General features: G+C 35.1%; 2 protein-coding genes across 2 annotated transcripts; one reads left to right on the forward strand and one right to left on the reverse strand.

The window, feature by feature from the left end:
* Nucleotides 1-832: 832 nt before the first annotated feature.
* LOC146937377 (putative serine/threonine-protein kinase PBL18) lies at nt 833-4,295 on the forward strand. Its single transcript, XM_085751735.1, has 6 exons — nt 833-963; nt 1,642-2,066; nt 2,445-2,580; nt 2,831-2,967; nt 3,075-3,198; nt 3,466-4,295. Exons 1-6 carry the CDS (start codon nt 909-911, stop codon nt 3,846-3,848), a joined length of 1,260 nt encoding a protein of 419 aa, XP_085607861.1. The 5' UTR covers nt 833-908; the 3' UTR covers nt 3,849-4,295.
* Nucleotides 4,296-5,612: 1,317 nt separating this feature from the next.
* LOC146937378 (cyclin-dependent kinase C-1-like) lies at nt 5,613-10,561 on the reverse strand. Its single transcript, XM_085751734.1, has 11 exons — nt 10,349-10,561; nt 10,160-10,241; nt 9,945-10,065; nt 9,732-9,841; nt 8,968-9,040; nt 8,745-8,865; nt 8,517-8,634; nt 7,959-8,098; nt 7,758-7,815; nt 6,646-6,716; nt 5,613-6,484 (listed from the first exon to the last, which is right to left on the reverse strand). Exons 1-11 carry the CDS (start codon nt 10,450-10,452, stop codon nt 5,932-5,934), a joined length of 1,551 nt encoding a protein of 516 aa, XP_085607860.1. The 5' UTR covers nt 10,453-10,561; the 3' UTR covers nt 5,613-5,931.

The following is a 10,561-nucleotide window of genomic DNA, read 5'->3' on the forward strand; positions in this document are numbered from 1 at the left end:
CTTCCTTAAATTGACACTGCCCGTTCTTTCAATGGTTCTGTGATAAATAAAACGTTACGATCTTTTAAGTTTAGATATTATTATTTTTTAATTATAGTTTCTATTTTAGAAAATACTCTTTTCAGTTTTTATTATAAAAAAAATTTAAGAAAAAATTTGGTCCTATTTATAAGAAAATGTCACAACTTTTAAGGTGTAGTTATTGCATAAAAGAGTTTTTTACCCCTCATTTAATGCTTCTCTTTTTAATACAGTATTAGTGAATGTATTTAATATTTCACAATTTTTTATGAGGAAATATTTGTAAAATATTCAAAAAGTTACATTAATTAATGATTGCATTAGTTTTGATGTTTTCTGGTTTTGTTTTTATAATAAGAATCGGATGGAGTATTTAACAACAAAAATTAGTATTTTTATATTCCTCAACGGAAAGAAAAAAAAAAGTTTATATAAAAGTAACACCGAAACGAGAAGGGAAATGGTAACAAATGTCCTTAGAAAATTGTTTATGCATCTAAATGTAGTAACTTTTGCATTGAAAATTATGTAATTATGACTTTTACATATGCTTGATTTGTATTTTAAAAACAAAAATTATTTTTATAGGTTCTTTAAACAATACTCTTGGAACACTTGTTAAGAGACCAAATCTAGATACTAGTTTTAAAAGTCATGAATAAAATGATATTTAATCCTTTATTGTTTCTCTCAGAGGTTCATGATAATGTTGACCACGTTGCTTATTCAGCTAATCATAACTATGCCGTGTACATTTTCTTGTTGCACAAAAAATCAGATAAAAACTTTCAACTTGTGAGACTTTTTCTTCACACCCTTTGGCTTCCTCTGCTGCATTAGTTTTGTTTCTTTGTTCTAACATAATAAAAACAACAACATTTTATCATATGGGAAGTTCTTGTACAAAACCTGTTGCTCATGTCTCTTCATCAAACATTTCTGGTTAGTTTCTTGTCATTACATTAATCTTTCTCTTCTTTTATGCCATTATACATACATGTTTTCCCTTCATTTCTTAATTTCAAACTTTTTGGTTGTTATTTATAATACTTTGACCTTTCTCCTAATTTGTTACTAAAGCTTATTATTATTGTTGTTTATATGTTTTAAAACTGAGATTATAGTTTGTTTTATACATAATCCTTGGTGTTAAAATAGAAGATTTTGAAGCTGCTCTGCATTTAGGTAGCAAAGAATGTTGAACAATTAATTCTGAATAATAATTGCTTGATGCATGTTTAGGTGAAGCCAAGAAATTTTGAACCTTAGGCAAATTAGTCTATTTTGTTGCTATCCTTCAAATATTCAACTACAGATCTTAATCTAATATGAGTCAACTACAAATTAGAAGCACTAGAACCCTTCCAAATACTCGCCGAAAACCTCTTCTTTCATGAGCAAGAATCGTTCAAAATTGCAGTCTACCAACCGCAAATGCGGCTGCAATAATAATCGTTTTAAAGGTTGATCTGTTCAACAACATCTCAATTGCGTCTGCATCAGCCACATTTGCCCACATTTTTTACCGTAATATCAAGGTTCCGAGTGTAATTGTAACTGTGACAACAATTCAGAACTATGTTACTGATTTTAAATAACTTTCCACTTATTTACTCATAGGAAGTAAGAAGCCTCAAAGCACGAGCACCGCAAAGCGGTATTCAAATTCATCTGAACAAAGAGCTTCTTCCCAAAGTTCACAAGAAAAGCGGTATTCAAATTCATCAGAACAAAGAGCTTCTTCCCAAAGTTCACAAGAAAAGCGGTATTCAAATTCATCTGAACAAAGAGTTTCTTTCCAAAGTTCACAAGAAAATGTGGAAACTTCAATCTCCAACAAACTTAAGTCCTTCAGCTTGAATGATCTGAAGGAGGCTACTAAGAATTTCCGGCGAGAATATTTAATTGGAGAGGGAGGGTTCGGGCGTATCTTCAAGGGATGGATTGATGAGAACACATATGCTCCCACAAAACCAGGGAGTGGAATTGTAGTGGCCATCAAGAATCTCAAGCAAGAAAGCTTTCAAGGCCACAAGGAATGGCTTGTATGTGCAACAAGACTCGTACATCTTTCTGAAAACATTTTCAATTTTTACTATATACATCGGTAGCTAGAATGAGATGTAGTTATGATTTTTTTTTTTATTGTGATTGAAAGAAAATGGAAGCTGGAAGCTTAGTAGAGAAAATGCATTTTTCAAAAAAAGCAAAAACAATGTTTTGACATTATTTTCAGAATCAATCTTTTTTTGGAATGCATTTTCAAAACTTTTATAATGTCTTCTCGACTCTCAAATGTTTATTTTAACGGCTAAAATTGGAATAGGAACACCTGAATTAAGCGTGCCAATAATATTATTTTCCCTTGACTGAATAGTTTTGCTAGTTACTGACTGATTTTTTTTTATCCTTTCTATTGGCAGGCAGAAGTAAATTATCTAGGTCAGCTTCACCATGAAAATCTGGTGAAACTCATCGGTTACTGCTTGCAAGGAAAAAACAGGCTTCTAGTATACGAGTTCATGCAAAAAGGAAGTTTGGAAAATCATTTATTCAGAAGTAAGTACATTTCACACTATATTATTAATTGTAATCGAGTCATGATGTATGATATGACGGAGAATCGTAATCAAATATGGTTGGCGAGCCTCAATATCTATTGTATTTCATTTGGGGAAACTCAAACACATTGATGTTGCTCCTGCGAGCCGTTTGTCCAAACCTTGAGTGCAACACTTTGTTTAGAACTCGGTGATAACTTGGAATTTATTAATAATAATACCTTATATTTTGTTTTTGATTTTTGCAGAAAACGTTCAGCCTATTGCCTGGGCAACTCGTGTCAATATTGCTGTTGGTGTTGCAAAAGGATTAGCATTCTTACATTCCTTGAATGCCAATGTTATCTTTCGTGATTTAAAGGCCTCCAATATCCTACTTGATTCAGTATGTCAGATTGAAAGTTTGGTTTATAGAAAATGTAGTGACCACTGACCATATATCATTTACCTGTAAGTTTTCCATTCTGAAAGAGCTGTCCAATTTTTATGTAGGATTTCAATGCAAGGCTTTCGGATTTCGGGTTGGCAAGAGATGGTCCTACTGGGGATAATACTCACGTTTCAACTAGAATCATTGGAACTCAAGGTTATGCTGCTCCAGAGTATGTGGCTACAGGTATAGTACTTTCTCTTGATCAAATGTTAAGATCTAAATTTATAATTCGATATTTATCACTATCTAAGCATTTGTAATATACTATGCTGCTCTTCGATCTTTTTTAACTGTCTTTTTTTGTAGAAAGTTTTTGTTCCTATTTATTTATCAAAAGTAACAAAATCTAATGGTTTCTCTATGTGTAAATAATCTTAAAACGAAAACTAAAAGGAACAATTAGTCAGTGGTGTCATCGTATCCTAAATTTGGTTGGTTTCAATTAAACAGGTCATTTGACGCCGAGGAGTGATGTATACAGCTTTGGCGTTGTCTTGTTAGAGTTACTAACAGGAAAGCGTGCAGTAGAAGACGCGAGACCTGGATTTTCTGAAGAAACTCTTGTGGATTGGGCAATGCCTTTCTTGAGTGATAACAGAAGAATTTTGAGAATCATGGACACGAGATTAGGTGGTCAATACTCAAAGAAAGGTGCACAAGCTGCAGCTGCACTAGCATTGCAATGCTTAAACTCGGATCCTAAATTTAGACCACCTATGGTAGATGTTCTTGCAACATTGGAAGGACTTCAATCATCAAATGCAATCCAAAGGACACCAAAATATGGAAATGAGAGTCCTGCAACAAAACATCCTTCTCATTCCCTAAGGTAAAATGGAAGGAATACAAACAAGTGTGAGCAGCTTTATGTACCGGCACTTCACATTGAATTCGTATCCAGTGTCTGATATCAACACGACACCGACACATATGGTTACATTAAAGTATTTCAGTGTCATTTCTGGTGTCTATGTCAGTGCTTCATAAGCTGCTTGTCTTGTCTTGTTTCCACTTTTTGTACAATGCTTCTGCAGCCCTCTAGGAAAAAGAGCAACAGAATACTGTGTTATTATCCCAATAATTAATGCTTTCTACTTTAATTTCTGTTCTAGAGATAATGATTACCATTTGTGTGGGCTGTTCATTTTGTAAGTATTATTACTTTGTAGAAGCATAGCAGCTATAGGTTCTTCTCACATTGTTTGATTCTTTTGTGCTTTTAAAATCTGCACTGTTGTTATATACAAATTTTGAAATAGTATATAAGTTTAGTGAGTTTATTTCTTCCTTTTATTACCAAACATGGGTTCCAAATATTACAAAAGTATATGTCTTATATAAGTTGTGTCAGGATCTCCTAAAAAAAAAACTAAAAATATTGCGTCAGGACTATCAACAATTGTGTACTTGGTTTGATCATCATCTTGTCCTCAAGTTGAAGTTGAGGAAACAGTTGATTAATGAATTCATAGGAGTCCCAAGATGCTTCAAAATCTGGTGAACTTTTCCATATGAATAGAACACGAACATGACCGGAAGGATCAATGTTTTTTTTTTTTTATGAAGGACGGAAGGATCAATGTTGACAGCCATGACTTTTTTTTTTTAATGACAAATATGTATATATATAAAAAGAAATGTATATATATAAAAAGAAAAAATCTCTACAAGAGTACAAACATATATAAAAGTTTGAGTATAAGAAGGACTCAGGTCAAGCAATAACAAAAACAACGAAACTCTCGCAAAAAAATAAGGGCAAAAAGAAAACTAAAACACCAGAAAAACCAACTAAACTTTTACCATGAACACCCAACCACGACTGTGAACAACAGGAAGACTAGGAACATAACCCCTCTCGTCAACCCGCCACAATGAGGGCTGACCTGCTTTGACATCCCTAAGTTACTCCCTTCGTTCACACATGTCAATACATAACTCCAACCATTAATATCTTAATTATCTATAATAAAAAATTATAAAAAAGTTTATTTTGAATATATTCATCAAGACCGATCGAACATCTTACTTGTTAACGTTTGCATTTATATATTAGTTAAAAAATATGGTCAAAATAAGTTAATAGTGGACATTGTAAAAATATTACATGTATTTACATACGGATGAAGTAGTATATTATTGATTAGTGTTCAACATTCAAACACCTTATTGTGTTCAGAAACCTTGAGACTCTTCTTTATTGCAACAAAATAGCTAATTCATATTCTTACTAGAATAGAAAAAACAATTAATTGAAACAGGCAGCATGGAGATATCGTACAAAACTAGTTTAGGGCTTTTTAAAAGCAACAAGTTTAGTACACATAATTTCAAGGTTCCAACATTTGAAAGGTTACTTCTATTTAAGAAAGAAAAATCACTTGCTTATCTATGAGTTATATAGACTTCAAACCTATACACCAACGATGTTAAAATTCACAGAAAAAATATTCGCGAAAGACCGGGCGTCTCACTGTCTGTGTGCATGTGTGTAGCAGTGGACTTCCTCAGGCAATTCAGACACAAAAGCCTTCTTTTCCGAGTAGGCCTAAGTTAGCTGATATTTTTTATCTTCATATTACAATTGAAACAGCTAGTTACAGTGATTCGTAGTCTGCATTTAAAGAATACAAAATTCAGTACAGTGGTGTATACAACTACAATAACAATCTGCAGATAGCTTTCAGTCAAACAAGCTGCAGATCTAAGTCTCAAAACTAAAGGGACCAAATATTCTAGGAGCTTCACAAAGAATTCCAGATAGATTAAGTAATGATCATACTGTTATATAAACACAAAAGCCTTCTTTCCCAAATACTCTCAATCTATCATCTCTCATCCTATTACAACTCCCAAGAACCATCTCAGATTATCACCAAATCACAACAATATCAATCATCGAGATATGAAAATGCTCTACTGCTGCCAACCATATTGGTTGCGATTCCCACCCATCATGTTTGACCCACGGCCAGCAGCCGATCCACCATGTGGAGGACCACCTTGAGGATAATTTGGACCTCCAACCCCATAGCCACTGCCACCTCCACCGCGAGGACCACCACCGGGTCCTGCAGGCATACCACCAGACCCATAAGGTGCCCCTCGCCCTTGAGGAGGATATGGCCCACTACCATAACCAGCACCCCCTCCTTGACCTCCACGATTTGGATGATTGTAACCCCCACTAGGGTTCCCACCAGGAGGATATCTTCCTGGCCCACCAGAGGGGCGAGGCTTACCATAATGATGGCTAGGTCCTGCAGCGACTCCTGGTTGAGATCCATGACTAGGGTGGCTAGGACCTTGCCGCATTTGGGCATGATGTCCACCCTGCTGAATCGGGGGAAGACGAGTATGCTGCTGCGGATGCTGCATTTTAAGACGCTTGGCATTTTCTTCATTTTGCCTTTGCTGCTGACGCTTTTTCTTGGTCTGAAACTCATGTGATGACTCATACTTGGGTAAACTATAGAAAACATGATAGTAGTAATGAGTTGAAAGAACATTGTAGACGGAAATAATAAACGTTAGAGGAAGGAAATAATGGCCATTTATCACATGAAGATCATGTTGGATAAATTTTTGTATTTTGAAAATGAAAAACTCAAGTGCATGGGAGGTCCAAACCTCTTGGGATCACATGGTAATGGATCAGTCCAGAAGTACTCAGCATCAAGTGCGTCCTTGGCAGAAATTCTCTGTTGATAAATCAAAATGGCAAACAAATTATATGATGCAGATGAAGAAGTTAATTATTCATCATAAAATCTTTGTAGCTTGTTCAAAAAAAAAAATCATAAAAGCTTTGTAATTGGGATGCAAGATTGTGCAAACTCTTCTGTTTTAATGCCTGTGCCAGTAAAGTAGCTCTGTAATTGCTTTCAATTTTATTCTCTGATAATCACCTTGAAGACAAGGTGATAGTTTGGCGGGTGAGGGATATTGTTAGATGCGAGCCCTTAATTATAGGATAGCAATAATAATATGCATTGTTTGTTAATAGGCAGTTTTTATTAAACATACAGCAGTTGCACTTAGAATAGGAATTAATTAACAAGTTAGTTAATAGGCAGTTTTTATTAAACATAACTGCAGTTGCACTTAGAATAGGAATTAATTTACAGGAAGAATGAGAGTGTGTCCTATAAATAGAGGGGCAATTGAGATAGAGGGGCCATTTTGGGATTAGGACGTGCAGACCCTCAAAGTTCTGGGATATCATTCTGTAATCAAAGGGATTGCCCCTATTTCCTTCTTATATATCACTTGGTTTCTATCATAAACATATCCAAATTAAAAGGATGTGACAGAAACCTGAATTAAGAGACCAGAAAATAGTATTATTGATTGAAAATCGAACTATTACAGAAGATTAACCCCTGTAATCCCAGAGCAAATGCTCCTCAGAGAAGAGATGAAACTCTCCCTGCCTAACCCAAACGGTTACCAAATGCAATAATAATCCCCCGTAGTTATGGCCAAATGGCCTTATTTATAATACTAATAAATAAACTGCTTGTAATTTCTCCAAACCAATACAAATAACTGCATATTAAAAAACTGTATTAAAATAACTAACTACATAAGCATTTGCCCTATCTATATCACCAGATGCCTAACAGGTAGAGTAATGTAAGATAAATTGTAATAGCATGTATCTTTACCATGTCCTAAATTAACAATTACACATTTATTAGCAATTAATAGATAGGACCAACAAGTGATGAAGCGATCTATACCTGAGCAGGATCAAGTGTGAGCATCTTCTCCAACAACTCCAATGCATGGCGATCAAAACTAGAGTTCAAGTCACAGACAAAAGCCATTCAGGTTAATTAATCAGTTAAAACTAAAAGCTGATTAAAGAGAATACAACAATTCATTACTTTCTGTATAAAAATGCGTATATGAATAATGATGCTCGTAGTCAGATACTTAACTGTCTGAAAACTTCCCTCAGACGCCTTTTCATTGGTCTTGTTGGCTTAAACTGATTGTACCAAGGAGTCTTTTGAACTCCAGGCCAGTTCACCTCATCCGGTGCTCCACACAGCTCAAAAATCTTATTTAATTGCTCCGGCTACAATAGTTACAAAGAAAACAAGCATTACCCTCAAGTTGAATTAAAGACAATTGCCATTCACATACACTAAAAGGCTTGCATTGTAAAAACAAATACATAATAAATGTGAAAACATACAACAACAACCAAGTCTTATCCCACTAAGCGGGGTTGGATACATGATCAAATTACGCCATAATGTTATATCATAAACCATATGTGAGTTCATCTCTTTAATCTAATAAATAACTCAATTTTGAAAAAGAAAAAAACAATTTGAGTAGGTTAGATCTAGCAATCATGCCAGACATTTTATAAACATATCTAGCCCTGTGAGCAATATACAAATCATTTCACGAGTTTGTTTTAAGTATAAAATGGATATAAATACATCATTTCACGGGTTGTTTTAAGATTATATGTAAGTATGACTAACCTCGTCTTTTCCAGGAAAGATGGGTTTCCCGTGAAGAAGCTCGGCAAAAATGCACCCAACGGACCACATGTCTACAGCTGGCCCATATCTTGTTGTACCCAGTAGTAACTCAGGGGGTCTAAATTTATGATGAAATATATCAATGTGAGCCTAGGCCATTTCATAACACCACCCTCCCAAATGGAAGTTACTCAACTGCAGTGATATGATAAAATGAAGGTCAATTACCTGTACCATAATGTGATGACTCGATTTGTAAGGTTTGCATTATGCTCATTCGAAAATGACCTTGCCAGCCCAAAATCTGCCAGCTTCAGGTTACCTTCATTATCTATGAGAAGATTTGAGCCTGCAGAGAAACAATATACATCACATGTCAGTAATAGATTTGGTATGATCTAAATCAAAGTCTAGACACGTAACACTTTGGATGGAATTCACAAAAGAGAACCTTTAATATCACGGTGTAGAACTTGATTGACATGACAATAGTGCAGTCCTGTCAAAAGCTGCCTCATGTAACACTAAGCAACAAACAAAAAAACTCAGGCATCAATAAAATAACAAGAGTCCTCTCATACACTCACGGTCAAACACTCGCTCATATACTGTTGCCACATCAGCATACTCTCAACTCTAAAACAAGGCAACCGACTCACTATTTTATTTTTATTTTCTTATGGGAAAAAAGGGCAGAGTCCTCTCTCTTTGTAATCGATAACCTCTCTCTTCCTGTTAAATCTCTCTCTCTCCACCGTAACAAAAAAATCAACCTCTCAAAACACAAATTGCTCCCTTCATCCTCACACTCACCTTTGATCAAACTCCAGTTGTCCCACAACACATGAAACCACCACCTCACACGGCCACAACCTTGCTGTGCTTTTCCAGTCTAACCCATCATCAAAAATAAGAGTTTATCCAAATCAATAACTCCCTTAAATCTGACAGTAACAACAAATTATGACTTTGAAATAGCTAGTAAAACCACCAAAGATTAACAACACGGAGAGCTCGACAAAAGGATCAAAGTACTAGCCTCACCAAGGAAAAGTGAGAGAACTAGTTTCACAAAACTGGTATCAAATTACCAAAATTTGACCGACGTGGGTTAACATATGAGCGAGTGTTTAACTGCGAGTGCATGAGAGACTGACGCTAGCAGTTCTCAAATAACAATAATTAGTATATGAATTTACACTTCAACGGTCATACCTTAATCTGGGGGACAGTAAATCTCATCCCAGGTCGGTCCGCAAGACCTGTTAAATCATGATCCATATAATCGAAGACCATATATATGCCCCCTTTATATTTGTTTCCATCTGCATAATCCCAAAATAAATAAAAACAAGACAAACAAATCAAGAAAACAATACGATACAAAAAAGCAGCAATCAATCAATACGATGAAAATGAATAACTTACCTGGCCTTCCTTGATCATCTTTCTCAGGGCCTGGAGACGTAACGATTTCCTTCAACTTAATTACATTTTCATGATGTAGTTTCTTTAGAATTTTGATTTCGCGTATCGCAGTAATAGGAAACTACAATGACAAGCATAATTTACGGTATAAATTAATTAATTACACAGAATTGCACATAATAATGAAATGTTTGAAAATACATTGATATTCATACCCCTTCTCTTTCATTATCCATACGTATTTTCTTGAGAGCAACAATTTCACCGGTTTCGATCTCTTTCGCCATGTAAACTTGACTGCAAGCATAATAAACATGTATAAGAACGTGAAAAATTAGTTGAATTTTAGGAATGGGGAAGAATTGAAGAAAAAGGTGAAAGTGAAATTGAGAAAAAGTAAGTACCCATAAGTGCCTTCGCCGATTTGTTCGAGTTTCTCGAAGCAATCGACACTACGGGAACCACGCGAAGGTGAATCAATTACGTTCAGTTGCCCAGCTGCTGCCATTGCTACTTGCTGACTAACAATAAACCCTAAAACCAAAGCAAGAGGGTTTGAACTTTGAATGGAAGTGATGATTGATGATTTTGGGTTTTGAGTTTTCTGTTTTGTGTGT

Source organism: Medicago sativa, chromosome 3 (genome assembly GCF_051527215.1).
Source record: "Medicago sativa cultivar Bolivia chromosome 3, Bolivia_mono, whole genome shotgun sequence".
NCBI lineage: Eukaryota > Viridiplantae > Streptophyta > Magnoliopsida > Fabales > Fabaceae > Medicago > Medicago sativa.

What these genes read in the sequence shown, in the direction of transcription:
- LOC146937378 (XM_085751734.1), bottom strand. Translation starts at nt 10,452, where the DNA reads ATGGCAGCAGCTGGGCAACTGAACGTAATTGATTCACCTTCGCGTGGT. An exon ending in CTGAGGGAAGTTTTCAGACA is followed by an intron (nt 7,816 to 7,958) that starts GTTAAGTATCTG and finishes CTTGAACTCTAG; the next exon opens with TTTTGATCGCCATGCATTGG. An exon ending in TTACCATGTGATCCCAAGAG is followed by an intron (nt 6,485 to 6,645) that starts GTTTGGACCTCC and finishes TGTTTTCTATAG; the next exon opens with TTTACCCAAGTATGAGTCAT.
- LOC146937377 (XM_085751735.1), top strand. Translation starts at nt 909, where the DNA reads ATGGGAAGTTCTTGTACAAAACCTGTTGCTCATGTCTCTTCATCAAAC. An exon ending in GGAAAATCATTTATTCAGAA is followed by an intron (nt 2,581 to 2,830) that starts GTAAGTACATTT and finishes TGATTTTTGCAG; the next exon opens with AAAACGTTCAGCCTATTGCC. An exon ending in CCAATATCCTACTTGATTCA is followed by an intron (nt 2,968 to 3,074) that starts GTATGTCAGATT and finishes ATTTTTATGTAG; the next exon opens with GATTTCAATGCAAGGCTTTC.